This window comes from Prionailurus viverrinus, chromosome D3 (assembly GCF_022837055.1).
Source record: "Prionailurus viverrinus isolate Anna chromosome D3, UM_Priviv_1.0, whole genome shotgun sequence".
NCBI classification, from domain to species: Eukaryota; Metazoa; Chordata; class Mammalia; order Carnivora; family Felidae; genus Prionailurus; species Prionailurus viverrinus.
Window position 1 is genome coordinate 23,855,588 of NC_062572.1, and position 18,153 is coordinate 23,873,740.

Here is an 18,153-nt window from a genome sequence, read left to right on the forward strand (position 1 = left end):
TCTGTGTCTCCCTATCTCTCTGCCCCTCCCCTACTCATGCTCTGCCTCTCTCTGTCTCTCAAAAATGAATAAATGTTAAAAACAATTAAAAAAAAAGAACTATCAGTCTTATCTTTGCCTAGCTCTCTTGCCTCATTTGCCATCCCCTCCTCTCTGCCCCTACTCCCTATCCTCTCCTATACACCCTACTCTACCTATGTGGAACTACTATTCATTTACTATTCTACTACCATGTATCTCCATGTTTTTGTACTTTGATAGAGTTTTGCAGGATACTAAGGTAAGAAGTTAGAATACTTAAGTTCTGTAAGATATCAGATAGCCTTCTATAAAATGTATGAGTGCTAACAATAGCTTCCTTCTAAATTATATGTGTGTATGTATGATATATTGAAAAATTCATACAGTTATTCTTAACTGATTGGATAGTCTGCCCTAAGAAATGGTATGCCATATTAGGAATGTCAGAAGAGAGTGACGGACGCATAAATTTTACTTCAGCATATAAGAATTTTCTACCAACTTAAATTCATGTAGAATATTTGCTGATAGTTTGTTTTGCATCTTGAGTTATCACTTCAACATGTTTGTCATATTCAGTATTTACTGTGTACATGTATAAAAATAAAAATGAAAATTTGATCATTTTTGTAACAATTAATTAGTCTGAGACTGTTTTTTGCTCTTATTTAATCCAAGCACAAAATATGTCTCATGAACTCCAGCTGGCATTTGTCAATACATTTTATTTTTAAAGTATTTTCTAAATATTGATGAATTAGACTATATCAAACTTAAGAACTTCTGTTCAAAGAGAACATGGGAGAAGATATTCTCAATACATATATCTGCAAAGGACCCATATCCAGGATATAGGAAGAACTCCTAAAATTCACTAAGGAAAAGACAGACAACCAAAAAGAAAAATGGACAAAAGACTTGATAAGACACTTCATAAAACAGGATATCCAAATGGCCAACAAATAGCACTCAAACTTCATGAGGGAAATGCACATTAAAACCACAATTAGATAACACTACACTACCTACCAAAATGGCTAAAGTTTTTAAAAATCAGAAAATACCAAATGTTGACAAGGATATAAATCAATCAAAACTTTGAAACACTGGTTATAGGAGCATAAATGGGTACAACCTCTTTGGAAAATTTGCTCAGTGGTATCTACTAAAGCTAAAGATACACATGTTCTATGACCTATATTTCACTCATAGATATACACCTGGCAGATATGCATACCTATGCTCACCAAAAGAATGTTCATAATAGCATTATTTGTAATAGACCCAAAATGGAAACTATCCAAATGCCCATCAACAAAAGAATGGATGAACAAATTGTCATATATTCCTGTAATGGAATAATATACGGAAATGAGAATGAATGATCTACAACTATATTTAACAATCTACAAATATATTTAACAATTTAATAACATATTTAACAATATGATAACTCTCACAGACAAATCTGAGCAAAAGAACCACATACAAATGAGCGCTACTGTATGACTTCATCGATATAAAATACAAAGTAAGTGAAACTACTTCCATGCTGTTAGAAGTCAGGATGGTTAAGTCTCTGATGATCTTAATCAAATTCAGAGGTCTTTTTACTATACTACACAGTTTCATCTGTTGAAGTTTTAATAATCCTGTTACTTAGAGGCAGGTACTACCCGCAAATATGCCTTTGATGATGAAGAACTCACAAAAAGCTTTTCTATAGCTATATCCAAAAGACATTCTAGTCATGATTTTGCTATATAAACTTCGTTCTTTGGTACACTGGCAATGAATTATCAAATTATATTATATTCCGTTGTTAAAAAGTATATAATAAAATAATAACATATAATAAGTATACAATAAAATAAATAAATAAAAATATATAATAAAATAAAATAATATAAAATTATAATACTCTTGCATGTATGATAGGAACTTTGGGGACAAATCAGTATGGATCTTAAAAGCCAGGCTAAGGAATTTATGGTTTATTTTACAATCAATGGGAAGTCAGTGGATTTGATCAGGAAAGTGAGTAAAAGAATTGTGTTAGGAATATAAGCTATAGCAGAAGTAGGAAAACTTAAAGCTGAAGGGGAATTAGGTATGTATGTGGTGTGCATGTGTGTGCATGTAAAATTTTACAGAAAACCGCTTTTTGTACTGACAGAGCCTCAGAAATTAAGGTCTTTTTGAGTAAGTGGATAATAGTTGGCATGGCATCTATATATGGCACCTTACTGAAAACTTGCCAAAACTTAAAGGTAACACTTGAGTAATAACCATTTGTAAAATTAAAGAACCTGGAAGTATAAAGACATTTACTTTAAATATAGAATCTAAAAGGCCATTTGCAGTAATGAAGATCAATAGTTAGAAAAGCCCTCTAAAGTTCTGTTATTTTTCTATATCCTAGGGATTATTTTTCTTAGCTCAACTGTTCTTATTTTTCTTAGCTCAACTGATCTAATACCTTAAGGGTCATCATTGATGTTTTCATAAATGTCAAATACATGAAAATACTGACTTGACAATAAAAAACACTATGTCAAGCTATTTTAACAAGACAGTGTGCTAATGACATACGCGATGTTTGACAGCTCAGCTGTCAAGTTACATGACCTAAGACAATTACTTTACTTCTCTGAGCTTCAGTTTCCACCTTATTGTGAGGTTTAATTGAAACAATAATATAAAGCCCTTGGCACAGTGCCCAGTACATGGCAAATGCTGAATAAATGTTAGCTTCTAGAATTGTTATTATTGTTGTTTTAAGTATTAAATAACAAAATCATACAGTCACTTAAAACTTACTGGAAATAGTTCATTCAGTCCAAACTACAAAGATCTGTTTATATTAAAACATCAATTTGTTAATTTACAGAGAGAAAATAACTCCCAAGCTGACTGTAATTCATATATATATATACCCAGCTCAGCATTTCCCCGCAGGAAGGAAGCACACTTAGGAAACCAAATGAGATCAGAAATCCAGTGAGTATATTGAATTCAAGCCAGAAAGATGACTACTTTCTCTCTGCCCTAATTCTCCTTCAGCTGGAATCTTGCCTTTGTTTGCTGCAGCTTAATATTCCTAAAACAATTATTTTATTCACTCTCTTTTTTAAATAAATATTTATTTATTTATTTTGGGAGAGAGAGCAAGTGTGAGTGGGAGAGAGGGAGAGTGAGAATCCCAAGCAGGCTCCCCGCTGTCAGCCCAGAGGCAAAACAGGGCTCAATCCCACAAACCTGTGAGATCATGACCTGAGCTAAAATCAAGAATTGGATGTTAACCAACTGAGCCACCCAGGTACCCCAATTTTATTCACTCTCCTGACTGAAGAATAAAGCAGGGGCGCCTGGCTGGCTCAGTAGGAGGAACATGCAACTCTTGATCCTGAGGTTGTGAGTTTGAGCCCCACACTGGGTGTAGAGATTAAATAAATTTTTTAAAAAACTTAAAAAAAAAGTAAAGAATAAAGCATAAATTCCTTAGCTTGGCTTTTAAGATCCATATTAATTTGTTTCCAAAGTTCCCATTCGGTTTTATTTCCTTTTTCTGCCCAACATGATGTCTCTCCACTCCAGTAAGGATACGTTCTTCATTATTCTCTAAAATGTTCATTTCTCATTTTTAGCCAAAGCATGTTGGTAGGTTTTCCTCATAGAGTTCTCTTCTCTCTCCTCTACTCAAATCCTTTTTATTATTCAAAGTCTACCTTACATCACATTTCCTTCATGAGTAATATACAAACTATTCCAGTCTATACAAAATCTCTAACTTCCTATAATTTGTATTGTTTTACTCTTTTTCACATATATAATGTATATACTGCTTTCTATATTGGCTTGACTCCTTTAAATCTTATTTCCTTTACCAGATTCTAAACTTCTGGGAGATAAAGATTTATTTATAATATGTATTATATAATACCAAGCTCTTAATTAATAAATGAATGATTCATTAATGAATGTCATGGGACAAGACAGACCTGCCCTTGTGAACTCGGGAAGGATCCCTGACTCTGGCATGCTCCCACAGGGGCCCAGCCTCCAAGTTCTTCTCAGTGCTCTTTCCTTCAGTCCTTAAAATTACATCATGGTGCATATCAAAAATTTCCTAATTGCTTCAGGAAATGAGGATCTAACAGAGAACTGTTCTCTTTAAACATCTTTTTTGTTCCTGATTTCTTTTACTCTAGAAAATCTAAACATATGAGCATGAAACAAGCACCCAGTCACTTTGTAGGAATCTATTCTAATTTCTTGAACATCCTCAGCCCATTAGGCAGTTAAAATGTAGACATACTCTGCCAGAATATTATGTGCCAATTAAGTGATAAAACTGCTATTTATAAAAACACCGAAGATTAAAGTCATGATTCTGAACTCACTAAATAGTCATTGATTTTCGTTTAATTCTTAGTAAATACCTTAGATGCTTTGTGAATTTTGATAGAGCGAGAGAGCTGAGCAGTGGCCATTGTAGTAATGTATCAAGATTCTTTTAACAAGTCAAACCTGTGGGGGTGAAAAAAAAATTAGAGACTTTGCCAAAATAACCTTTTTTGTGACTTTTCCAAAAGAAGGACTATATAATTAGCATTGACTATATTCTTTGGAAAATTAGTTTAATAACCATTTTTATCTCCACTACCAGTTTTCTATAAATTTGGCTTACGATCTCTAGACTAGTATTTCCAACCACCCAGTGAGAATTTAAGTTGATTTGCTTGTTCCCAAATACATTTGAAGGAGAAAAATACATGGTAAATTACCTAAAGATTCAACAATATATATTTTTAAAAAATTTTTAATGTTTATTCATTTTTGAGAGAGAGAGACACAGAGTGAATGAGTGAGGGAGAGAGAGAGAGAGAGAGGGAGAAACAGAATCCGAAGCAGGCTCCAGGCTTTCAGCTGTCAGCACAGAGCCCAATGCAGGGCTTGAAGTCACCAGCCTAGCTGTGAGATCATGACCTGAGCCAAAGTCAGACTGACTGAGCCACCCAGTCACTGCTCAAGAATATATTTTACTCATCCTTTTTATTCCCTTAGAGGGCAACTGTGTTCTGTGTGTGTGGCTATATAAATATATATAGCAGGAGTTCAAAACACTTCTTTTTCTTTTTCCTTTTTTGTTTTTTAGAGAAACAGAGGGAAGGAGAGAGCACGAGTGATAGAGGGAGAGAGGGAATCTTAAGTAGACTCCGTGCCCAGCTCAGAGCCCAACACAGGGCTCAATCTCATGACCCTGGGATCACAACCTGAGTGGAAATCAAGAACTGGACGTGCTTAATTGATTGAGCCACCCAGGTGCCCCAATTCGAGAAATGTTTTTGAGGGGCGCCTGGGCGGCTCAGTCAGTTAAGCATCCGACTCTTGATTTTGGCTCAGGTCACGACCTGGTGGTTCCATGCATTCGAGCCCCGCGTTGGGCTCTGTGCTGGCAGCATGGAGCCTGCTTGGGATCCTCTCTCTTCCTCTTTCTCTGCCCCTTCCCATTCGCGTACATGCACATGCACATTCTCTCTCTCGATAAATAAACTTAAAAAGATTTCTTGATTTAACTTCATGTGTAATTGGCTTTCAAAGGTAACTCAAAAGTTAAAGTTCACACTTCACACCCATTAGGATGGCTTTTCTAAAAAAAAAAGGAAAATAGCAAGTGTTGGTGAGGATGTGGAAAACTTGGAACCCTTGTGCATTGCTGGTGGGAATCATACAGCTACTGTAAAAAACATTTTGGCAGTTCCTCAAAAAGTTAAACAGAATTATCATATTATTCAGCAATTCCACTTCTAGGTATACCCAAAAGAACCGAAAGCAGAGAGTCAAATACTTATATACCAATGTTCATAGCAGTATTATTTACAATACTCAAAAGATGGAAACAACCCAAATGTCCATCAACAGTTGAATGGATTTTTTTTTAATGTGGTATATACAATGGTATATACAAGTCTTAAAAAGGAATGAAATTCTGATACATGGTACAACATGGATGAACCTTGAAAACATTATGCTAAATGAAATAAGCCAGACACAAAAGGACAAATATTGCATGATTTCACTTACATGAGGTAGAGGTGCCCAAAGTAGTCAACTTCATAGAGACAAAGTAGAATAGAGGTTACAAAGGGCTGAAGGATAGAAGGAATGTGATGTTTAAAGGGCATACAGTTTCTGTTCAGGCTGATGAAAATCTTCTAGGACGGACAGCAGTGTTGTTTGCACAACGCCATGATGCACTTAGTCGCCACTGCATTGTATACTTGAGAATGGTTGAGGTGGTGAATTTTATATTATGCATATTTTAATATAATAAAAAAAATGAATGTTGAAAATACATCTAGTTTTGAGGTGCCTGGCTGGCTCAATCGTTAGAACATGTGACTTGATCTTGGAGTCATGGGTTTGAGCCCCACATTGGGGGTAGAGTATACTAAAAAAAAAATAAAGGGGCACCTGGGTGGCACAGTCGGTTAAGCGTCCGACTTCAGCCAGGTCACGATCTCGCGGTCCGTGAGTTCGAGCCCCGAGTCAGGCTCTGGGCTGATGGCTCAGAGCCTGGAGCCTGTTTCCGATTCTGTGTCTCCCTCTCTCTCTGCCCCTCCCCCGTTCATGCTCTGTCTCTCTCTGTCCCAAAAATAAATAAACGTTAAAAAAAAAAAAATTTAAAAAAATAAATAAATAAATAAATAAAACAGAGGGACCTTAAGTTATAAAAAAAAAAAGAGAAAGAAATACATCTGGTTTGCACTTCTATTGCTTCACTGGCATAAACAAAGAAGCAAATTCCCTTTTTCTTTTCAAAGATCTTTATTTAAAAAAAAAAGTTTAATGTTTATTTTTGAGAGAGACAGAGACAGAATGTGAGTGGGTTAGGGGCAGAGAGAGAGGGAGACACAGAATCCAAAGCAGGCTCTAAGCTCCGAGCTGTCAGGACAGAGCCCGATGTGGGGCTCGAACTCACGAGCTGTGAGATCATGACCTGAGCCAAAGTCGTACGCTCAACCAACTGAGCCACCCAGGTGCCACTGATCTTAATTTAATTTGTATTGGGGCTGCTTTTCAAGTTATGGAGTTCTGACCAAATAACCTATTTAAAGTAATTCCATTCTGGATCACCCAGGATAGCCTGTGACCTTCTTTGGTGTATTGAACAATGCAAGATTCTGGATGATTTTGCAAATAAAAGGCAGAATTATTTGAGGACACGGCCACAAGATGGTGATAGAGATTATAAACAAGTAATATTTAATTTCTCTCAAATTACTTCTTCAGATCAGCACTAGGGGACACTCTTACAATATCCTGTAGGACACTGAAAACCACCTAACAGTCCTTTAGTCCTTAAACGTTGCCAGGTGTCTTTTGTTGACTTCAAAATATAGCTTTCATTTCTGTGTATAACCTTCAAATCTGACTCAACACATCAATTGTTTCCCTTAAAACTTCAAGAAATAAAATGAGCAAAATAAGGAAGTACAGAAGTTTAAGCCCTAGTTCTGGTCCATTAAGCCATGTAAATGACCCCCTCCTGGGGTAGTTATTAGTCTTAGAGACAATACATAAGAAGAATAGGGGCACCTGGGTGGCTCCGTTGGTTAAGCCTCCAACTCTTGATTTCAGCTCAGGTCATGATCTCACAGTTCATGGGATGGAACCCCACATTAGGCTCTGTGCTAACAGTGCTGAGCCTACTTGGCTCTCTAAATAAATAAATAAATAAACATTAAAAATAATAAATAATAATGAGAAGAATTTTTAAATAGATTTCTTCATTGATTTAAAAAAAAAAATCTATCTATGGGAATGCCTGGCCGACTCAGTCAGTAGAGCATAATCTCGGGGATTGTGAGTTTGAGCCCTGCGTTGGGTGTAGAGATTACTTAAATACATAAACTTAAAAAAAATTTCTATGATCATAAGACATTCTGATGGCATTTCTAGAGAATCAAGTGCTGAAAAAAGCATCATTCAATTAGGACATAATGGCTAGGACATTATATAGGAATGTACAGAAACCTGGATTAAACTGATACTATCACTGAAAACTCTGAGACAAATCAGGGCACTTGTTTTTGAGAAAGGATTCAAAGCTGGTTACTATTAGCATTTGGTAAATACCTGAGGAATTAACATTTCTAAAATAAGTAAAGTTAAATTTTATTTACACATATGTGTGTGTGTGAAGAGAGAAATAAACAGCAGTATAATGTAGTAGAAAGCAGCTTTGGAGTTAAGGAACCTAGGCTCAAATTCTGTTCAACTATCTAGTAGCTTTGTAACTTGGCCATATCCCACAATCACCCTGGGCCTCAGTTTCCTTTTTTGTAAAACAGAGACAATAAATCCAACTTCTCAGGGCTCTTACAATGTTTACATGGGGATGTGTACGTCCAGAGAGCATACCTAGCATAATGGTTAAGTACTCGCACTCTTCTGGAGTCACACTATCTAGGATCAAATTTCAGTCTGCAATTAACTTGCCCTATCATCTTGGGCAGATTGTGTGCCTCAGTTTCCCCATCTTAAAACAAGGATAGTAATAGTACCAGCTTCACAGGGTTGTGGAAGGACTAAATGAGCCATTATATATAGGGCATTTAGAACACTGACAAATATTTCATTATAAGTAATAAAGCATGTTTATATTTTTTAAATCTTATGTTAGTATTTGAACTCCTAGTTTTCTTCCAGCCTTCCAGTTTTTCCTTCTCATTGTCTATTTCAGACTTTTTTCCCCGCCCATTTCTTAACATTTGTGTTCAGGGTTCTGTACTAGGAGTGTTTTTTTTTGTTTTTGTTTTTGTTTTCCTTATTTCTAAACACACTCCCTGGATGAACAAACACATTCCCATTGTTTCAACTACTATATCTATTCACATGATTGGATATAAGGAGCCCAGGTCTCTCTGAGGAGTTAGAAATCTATACCTCAGTCTATGAGACAGTTCCACTTTGATGTTCCCAACACAGCTAAATGTCAGCTCTTTCCCCCCAAAACCTATTTCTGTTCCCTAGCTCAGTAAATGACATCATCAAATACCTAACTGTTCAAGCCTAAAAACTATGACTCAACTCTGTTCCCTCTCTCATTTCCACATCCAGTCTCCTTAACATTTATCAAATATGTCTATTACTCACTTTATACATGCTGTTATCTCTGCTTTAGATCAGATTAGCCTCATCTTTTGTCTGGACTGCTACAACCACCAGTCTAGTCTGCCTGTCATTGATCCTGCCCTTCTCCAGGCTGTTTTTTGTACCATAGCCAAAGTTTTCTTTCTAAATTGTGAACTTGATTATGTAACTTCTTAGACTGAAATTCTTCAATGGTTTCCCACTTTGCTCAGGATAAAATCCAAACTCCTTACCATGGCTTCAAGATCTGGCTCATGCCTTCTTAGCCACATCTCTAACCATTTTCCCTTACACTTTTATGAATCAGCTATTCTTATCTACTTTGATTACCCTAAAGGACCATATTCTCTACAGCTTGCAGGCTTTTGCAATATTCCTTCTGCCTGAAACATTCTCCTCCATTCTCAATTCTTACTTATCTCCTGGACATGGTTTAGTATAATGTTCTCAAGGAATATTTCCTGATTCACTACAGCGAGCAAGTTGGGTTATGTGCCCATTGTAATATATACTGTATCATGGTTGTATTTATGTATCCATCCCACCCTACTGTGAGCTAACATGAGAGTAAAGTTGTGTCTGTCTAGCTCATTTATTTTTCAAAGTTTTTTTTAAGGTACAATTTAGTGGATCTTGGTATATTTAGGGTTTTGCAACTGTCACTATTAATTCTAGAAGGTTTTTGTTCCCCAAAAAGAAACTCTGTCCCCACTACCAATCACTCCCCACTCTCTCCTCCCCAACACCTTGCAACCACTAATCCATGTTTCATCTCTATGGATTTGCCTATTCTGGACATTTCATATAATGAAACCATGTAATATGTGACCTTTTGTGTCTGCTTTACTTCATTCTTTAAAAAAAATTTTTTTTAATGTTTATTGTTGAAAGACGGAGAGAGACAGAGAATGAGTGTGGGAGGGGCAGAAAGACAGGGAGACACAGAATCCAAAGCAGGCTCCAGGCTCTGAGCCATCAGCACAGAGCACGCGGGGCTCGAACTCACAAACTGCGAGATCGTTACCTGAGCTGAAGTCGGACACTCAACCGACTGAGCCACTCAGGCGCCCCTGCTTTACTTCATTCTTGAATCCTCAGCACGATTACAGTATTGAAACAAAATAGATGCTCAAAAAGTATCTCCTGAATCAATAGAGAGATACTACAAGAACAAGGAAGAATTAAGCATCTAGAAAAGAATTACAGAATATTAATATTAATAGGTAGAAGGAACTTTGAATGTCATCTACCCCAAACATCTAATTTTCTAGATGAGGAAATCAAGGTCCAGAGAAGTCAACTGACTTAGGGTCAATCAAACATTTAGTGGTAGAACTGAGAATAAAACTCAAGAAACTCTGACTCACAATTTAGGGGTTTTTCTACAATGACTCCCCAAAATAAAATCCCTTTTTGCTTTCACCCCACCTAAAATAACGCACTACCCAGGAAGCTAGGTGGCTCAATCCGTTAAGTGCCCGACTCTTGATTTTATGATCTCATAGTCATGAGATGGAGCCCCACATCAAGCTCTGCTCTGGGCATGGAGTCTGTTTAAGATTCTCTCTCTCTCTTCCCTCTGCCCCTCCCCCACATTTCATGCATGCTCTCTCTCTCTCTCAAAATAAATAAATATAGGTAAATAAATAAAATGATGCACTACCAGTGCCTTCCTACTTGTTGGGCTTGCTTGCTTATTTCTAAATACAGTAGTGTCTTTGTGTCTTTTTCTGTTTTTCTAGAATGAGTTTGCTTTAGGAAGGCAAAATGTATCTAATTTTTTTTTTTAATAGCGAGGCTCTTTTCAACCTCTAACTATTCTGTTGTTACTGTTGTTTTCCCTTTGAGCAGGTGTTTTGTGGAAGTCTCCTATTCAAGTACAAACTCTGCTTAATTTTGAAAGCTCACAAGCTAACAGCCCCAGGAGGTATGACACTACAGATCATGCACTCTTAGAGAATAACTCTGATTGTTTTTTATCACCTTGTTCTAACTCATTATCTAAAAACCCAAGAGAGATTTCATAACTATGGATTTGAAGAACAGAACTCTAACTTTCAAATGTCTTTCACTTATATATTTGCTTGCATATTTGACCCACAAACATCTGAAACTTCACAGGGCATCAATATCTTTCATTTTTATGCTTGTCTACTCTGTGACAAGAATTATGATCTTGAGAAAGAGAAAAGATTTCTGTGCTTTCTCAGATAAAGATTCATGCTAGGCTTACCTCTTGACCTACATCTCAACTGCCCTATTTAAAATGGTGATACAATTGCTTACTGTTTTACCCTTTTATGTGTGAATCCAAGATTCAGATAAAGATTAACCAGCTACTGTTCAGCGCATTAAAGCCTAAGCCACCTTTTTCCTTCTTTGGCCATTGTGAGTGAAGCAAAAACCAGTTTTATTATGTTTGCCCAAAGACAATAATAGTTGGTTTCCTAACACTCCCCACCCATCTTTCTCAATCTTCCAAAACCATTTTTTCCCAACAAATCCCCTTTCTCTCAAATGAGTAATATCGAATAGCTGGATTCTAATAAATGCAACTAGATGATCTTTCTTGCCTGATTGGAAGGATGGCTTTACTGAAAGGAAGTACATTTTGACCTAAATGGGCTCAGCAACATAGAATTGGAAGGGAAAGGACACATCCTCTACAGACAATCCAATCTCTTCACTTTAAAGAAAAGGAAAGTCAATTTAGTGGAGGAAAGATAGTCTTTTTAACAAATAGTACTGGAACAATAGGACATGCATAGGCTGAACACCCCCCCCCCCCAAAAAGAACAAAACAAAGAAAACCCTCAACCTAAATTTCACACTGTATACAAATATTAATTCAAAATGGGTCATGGATTTTGACAATAGAGAAGAGGAAAACGAAGTTCAACAAAAGAACTTGGTTTGTTGAGGCACCTGGGTGGCTCAGTCGGTTGAGTGTCCAACTGCAGCTCAGGTCTTGATCTCTTTCATGGTTGGTGAGTTCAAGCCCCACAGTGCAGAGCCTGCTTCGGATTCTACCTCCCTCTCCGTCTCCCTCACTCACATACTTGCATTCTCCCTCTCTCAAAAATAAATAAACATTAAAAAAAAATTTTTTTTAAAGAACTTGGTTTGTCAAAGGTCACCCAGTTACTCAGAGGCTTCACAGAGTTTGCTTCCACAAATTATCATTCACCATTTTAATAAATCCCATCTGGCTCTGGTAATTTCTTCTCCCAGCTCACTCAGAATAAATGGTTTCCACTATATTAACTGGGTTATTTGTACATGCTATTTTGGTTTTTTAATATCTTCTTCAGGCTATTTCAATTATTCATTCATTCAACATTTACTGGGTGACCACAATGTGCCAGTCATCATCTAGGATTACAGTGATGTAAAATAATACTGTTCACATGGCAAGAGATTGATGATGATCTAATGGGGGGAGACATTAGACTCTCAGCCTAATTAAATAAAAAATTCCTATAGGGGCAGGCGCTTGGGTGGTCCACTTCATTAAGAGAGGGACTCATCATTTCTGCCCAGGTCATGAGAACCGTTGGGCTTTGTGCTCACTGCGCAGAGCCTGCTTGGGATTCTCGCTCTCCTTTTCTCTCTGCCCCTCCCCTACTCGCTTTCTTTCGCTTTCTCTCAAAATAGACATTAAGAAAAAGAAAGAAAGAAAGAAAATTCCTTTAGGGGCAAGCACCCAGCTTTATCTTCATTTTCACCAGCGAGTACATGATGTACTGCACACCGCCTCCCATGCTCTGCACATCCGAACGCACGTCGGTGATTGGCTAATCTCGCGTTTCAAGCCACTTTCTCCCCTGTACTGTTTGGGGAACTAAAGTCCACGGAGATTAAACGGCATGTCCCGGTTAAGGTGGAAAAGGAGTCAAGGTCATTCCGTGCGGACCCATCCCCAGCTCTGTCATCTCCTGATGATTCTGGCAAGAACTGGTTCTGGCAGAACACCTCCATGTCTGGAGAAAACCTGGCCTAGCTAAATTCACCCCCAAAGCTCCACACCCAACGCACTCCCCCACCCCGCCCCTTCCTGACTGGCCGCTGATTACCCTTGCAGCTTCCTCACCCAGACTCAATCCTCCTTTTCCACCGAAATCTGAATTCAATAGCTACTTTGGTGTTCACGGTACAATTATCGCCACTCTTTTTTTTTTTTTTTTTTTTTCCCTGGTATATGCGAAAATTTTCGAAATCGAGCCCTGAGGGCGGCGGGGGTGGGTGGGGAGGGTGTTATCTAGAAGCTTCTCTTTGTTTTTTTCCTCAGCAACCCCCCCCCCCCCCCCCCCCCGCCGCCTTCCCGCTTCTCCTCAGGGCACTTCGGGGCTCAGCGAAATACTTTCAAATCAAACTTAAAGCCTCAAGTAAAAGGAAAGGAAAAGAAAAAAAAAAAAATTAACCTAAGAACACGGAAGTAACAATGCTCAGGCGCGCTCTTTCTCCGGGCACCTTGCATCTGCACAGCCCTCACCTCAGCTCCTCGAGGTCTCTCTCAGATCTCTCAGGAGGATGCCCAACGGCCTTTTCGAGCCCAAACCCTTTCGGGCTCATGAATAGTCAACGACGCCTTTCTGGGTGGGGCGAGAGACACTTACTCATGAATAATTCATAACCTCTCCAAGTCAAGCCCGGGCGGCCCGCCTCGTTCGGCTTCATGAATATGCAAAAGCTGCCAGAGGCTGCTAACGGCCCCCTGGAGATCCCTGCCCCCTCAGCGCCGGCGTCGTCCGCGCCTGGCCTCCTTCGCGGCGGGTTCCCCGCCACACGCCCCCCGGTCGCCGGCGCCGCGTCTCTTCTGCCGCCTTCTCGCCCTCCCGAAGGCTGGCCACGCGCTCCCGGGCCTGCGGGACCCGTGCCTGGCTCGCGGCGCCGCACGCGAACCCCGACGGGGCCTTCCGTTCAGGACCACTCGGCTTGCGCAGCCGGAACGTCGAGGACAGCCCGCCGCGGGGCTTGCTGAGGAGACGCCTGCCGGCCCAGGTGAGGCGGCGGCGGGGAGGCCGACGCGGGCGGTGCTGGGTTAAAGCCCGGAGGACCGCTTTTTATTGCGTGCCTGGGACCGGGACTGGCGGCGGGAGGCGGACAGAGAGGCCTGAGGCCACTGCAGAGCGGGATGAGGGAGAAGCATCTAGAGCTTTTGGGGACGGCTGTCAACCTGGAAGCGGCAGCTAGAGGTCTAGAGACAGACGTTTTCATCCTTGAGGGTATCTCACTTCTTTCCTAGCATAGACCCAACTTTGCGTTATTTCGAACGTTGATTTGTAATTACGCAAATGAAACCTCAGCGAGGTGATTCCCGTAAGCAGTCGGGTGTTGGTCTCCTCAGACCCTTTCTCACGCGTTCAGGGACATACTCAGTGCCTTGTGGAGCTTTTCTAAGGTTCGTGAAGCCCTTTGAACCTCTGCAATGGGATTTCTTAGAAAATGGGTAAAGGAAGCATGGGGTCACTTGAAACCTAGTTTTACTTTGTTTCTGCAGTGAAGGAAAAAAAGATACCAGTTGGTAAAAACATGAGTTTATAACATAATGACTAAGCCATAATTTGGGCTAAAATTGTTCTTTAGCGTAGGTTTTTTTTTTTTTTAATGTTTATTTATTTATTTTGAGAGAAAGAGCATGTGCGAGCAGGGGAGGGGCAGAGAGAGAGAGAGAGAGGGAGTGAGAGAATCCCAAGCAGGCTTCCCGTTCAGGGCAGAACTGGACCCAGGGTTGGACCCCACGACCGTGAGAACATGACCTGAACCAAAATCAAGAGTCTGGGCTTCAACCGACTGAGCCACCCAGGTGTTATAAACATGAGTTTATAACAATGACTAAGCCATAATTTGGGCTAAAATTGTTCTTTAGCGTAGGTTTTTTTTTTTAATGTTTATTTATTTATTTTGAGAGAAAGAGCATGTGCGAGCAGGGGAGGGGCAGAGAGAGAGAGAGAGAGAGAGAGAGAGAGAGAGAGAGAGAGAGAGAGAGAGAGGGAGTGAGAGAATCCCAAGCAGGCTTCCCGTTCAGGGCAGAACCCACGACCGTGAGAACATGACCTGAACCAAAATCAAGAGTCTGGGCTTCAACCGACTGAGCCACCCAGGTGCCCCAAGTGCAGGTTTTCTCATCCTCTCCCTGCCGAATTGTGATAGCCCAAAATGTCTCCAGATGTGGTCAAATGCAAAATCGCCCTTGGTTGAGATCAACTGATTTAATCCCAAACTTTCCAGAAGTAATTGCTCTTTAAGCTCCAGCCTGGCAGATGGTCTCTCTGCTCCAGCCCTTTCCGTCATCAGTATTTACCAGCTTCCATCTGGAGGGACCACTAGTCCCTCCGTGGTAGCTGTTCTCGTTCTCATCTGCCCTCAAGTCTCAGCTTTGGTAACTATGCAAAGAGCCTTCCCCCTCTTCCCTATGCTAACGAAAGTTTCTCTCTCTCCACCCTGCTCGCAAACGCAGTTATTACCTCTCATTACTACTTTTCCTTCCTCAAATGTATCACAATCTGGATTTCATTTATTTGTTAATCTGTTTTTCTTCACCACCTAGAATACAGTAAGCCGTAGTAGAGTCCTCATCCGTCTGGGTCACTCCTGGATGTCTAGTGACCATCCCAGTGCCTGGTACACAGTGATCACTCAATAAACGTTGGAGGATGGAAATATATAACCCTCTCTTCCTCCTAAGTACGTCTATGGAGTTTCTCCTACTCCTTTCCATTCTCATTCCCTGCTGGGCTCCTTGTGACCTTTGTTTAGAACTTGAATGGAAGAACGAACACCTAGAAGCTGTGACTAAATTCTTCACTCTTCCCACTGACTTATCCACTCCTTGAGGGCAGAAACTGTCCTTTATAAAGTTCACTGAAGGTATTCATATAGTTGAGTGAACCAATCTATGACTTTAAGGAACAATATTAGACAATTAAAAATTGATAGGAACACTGGGGGCTTTAGAAATTATTAGTTTAGTGACACCTGGGTGGCTCAGTCGGTTGAGCCTTGACTTTTTACTTCAACTTTTGTTGTGATCCCAGGGTTGTGGGATGGAATTCTGTCTCAGGCTCAATGCTCAGCACAGAGATTCTCCCTCTCCACTCCCCGCCCCGCCATCACAAGTGTGAGACAGAGAGAGAGAGAGAGAGAGGAAGGGAAGGGAAGAGGAAGGAAGGAAGGAAGGAAGGCAGGAAGGAAGGAAGGAAGGAAGGTAGGTACTTTAGGGATGAGAACTTAAGTAATTTGTGCAAAGTCCTCAAGCTTGTTAAGAGACCAAGTCACAAGTCTCACACCTTTCTTTCAAGTCTCTTTTCTATTCTCCAGCCAATCTAGTTTCTTATTCCTTTTCTGTGAACATGACTTAGAGCTCAAACATGAAAATCCCAAGCCAAAGACCTGCTTCTTGTCAACTAAAAGCTTTTGAGCTTGTATCCTTCATCTTTTGATTAAACCTACCCTGGGGATAATGGCCTAATGAGCTCAAAAGTGTATGATATTCAAACGATTACCCATCTTCTCTTGTACCTTTCAGTGATTAGAGATTGGAAATTGTCCCTGTCAGAGCAAAGTACCTTGTTTGTTTTGGAAGGAAAAATGTACATTGTGGGAGAAATTGATCGTTGTGTATAAATTTCCAAATAACCAGTTAAAGTTTGGCCAAACCCTGTATCCAGTAGAAAAATAACATGTGAAACAAATTAAAATAAGGTGGGGAAGGGGAATCTTATTTGAGATGACTTTCCTTGCCTATCACTCTTTAGACATGTATGTTTCCTTTTACTCTGTGTTCCTGAAACAGTTGTCACTCCTCATTAATCAGTCTCTGGTTAGACCTTTGTTTTTTGAGAGCTAAAGACCATTTTTCCTTCCCAGTTAAATTCAGGGTTCCTTCTTTTACCTTCTTGATTATTTTATATAGGCAGCACCTGGTTAGTAGAGTCTTGTGGCATCCTCTCAGCTGTTAGAATTTTGGATTTTTTTTTCTGAGGCATCTGACAGCACTTTTAGTCACAGGGAATAGATAAATGTCTGACAGATTGGAACTTTCCCCATCAAGTTCAGTTTAAGCTTGGAAGTCTTCTCCGAAAGATGGTTTACATGAAGGTTGTCAAAAATAGACATATTGAATATAAAATATATTTTCAAGAGGACATCTCTAGATGCATTTCCCTTTTCAGTGTACACAATCGTGATACCAAATACAGAGAAAAGAAATTGGGGTGGAGGGAGAAATTAAGAGTAAAGTGTGGTTTCTTTATCCTCTTTACTTTCAACTTTTATTAGAACTCTTAAAATCATAACTTACAATCTTCATAAAGCTAACACCACCATATACATTCATTCATCAAGCATTTATTTTATACCTGCCATTTGTAAAGCACTCCTCTTGGCATTGTGGGGACCAGAGAGATAATAATTTGGTCTCTGAGCTGTGGAAGTTCACAGTTTAGTAAGAATGCCTGTAAACACATTACTCACATAGAAAATATTAATGCAATATTAATGGAAGTATAAATTATAAGATGGAATGTAGAAAAGGAAGCTATGCATTCTAAATAATGAATCAAGACAGCTTCACAAAGAAGGTAACATTTTAGGAGGAGAACATGTATATATAATTTCCTTTGCTCATTCTTTGGCAATGGTTAGACAATTTCAAACCGGTAAAAGCAGACATTTTGCCCACCACTTTAGAACTAGGAAAGAAAAGGAGGTGTAAGATTCTTTTTTTCCATTCCTGGTAGCAGCATGCTTCTGAAAGCTGGATGTTACCTTAACAATCCCAAATGCCTCATTCATAGTTAAGAGGAGAGTGCCAGCTGCATTATTTCAAGCCCTTATTTCCACATTATGTTGTTATTTTATTCTGGTCTCCATTGGGGCATATAGTAGCCATGAGATTTTTAATTAATTAATTATTGTCAGTGGTGTTTATAAATGTTTTTATGAATGTGACTCTGGAGTCCCAGAATTTTA

At 39.4% G+C, this 18,153-nt stretch overlaps 1 protein-coding gene and 1 long non-coding RNA gene across 8 annotated transcripts in view; one reads left to right on the forward strand and one right to left on the reverse strand.

Annotated features, from left to right (window-relative positions):
• The window catches only part of HORMAD2 (HORMA domain containing 2), a 90,566-nt gene extending 76,627 nt beyond the window's left edge, over positions 1-13,939 (reverse strand). For 2 of the 7 annotated variants that reach the window (XM_047828579.1, XM_047828577.1), the window contains exons 1-2: positions 13,797-13,939; positions 4,464-4,551 (exon numbers count right to left, since the gene is read on the reverse strand). In XM_047828579.1, the coding sequence (XP_047684535.1) occupies positions 4,464-4,514 (51 nt within the window). In that variant the 5' untranslated portion in view covers positions 4,515-4,551; positions 13,797-13,939. Of the gene's footprint in view, positions 1-4,463; positions 4,552-7,623; positions 7,643-13,601; positions 13,758-13,796 lie in introns of those variants that run through there. The other 5 variants (XM_047828578.1, XM_047828573.1, XM_047828574.1 and 2 more) reach the window with 5 other exon arrangements.
• A 114-nt stretch (positions 13,940-14,053) lies between these two features.
• The window catches only part of LOC125149523 (uncharacterized), a 54,342-nt gene continuing 50,242 nt past the window's right edge, over positions 14,054-18,153 (forward strand). Inside the window, exon 1 of the long non-coding RNA XR_007145958.1 lies at positions 14,054-14,181. This is a non-coding gene — a long non-coding RNA (uncharacterized LOC125149523). The remainder of the gene's footprint in view (positions 14,182-18,153) is intronic.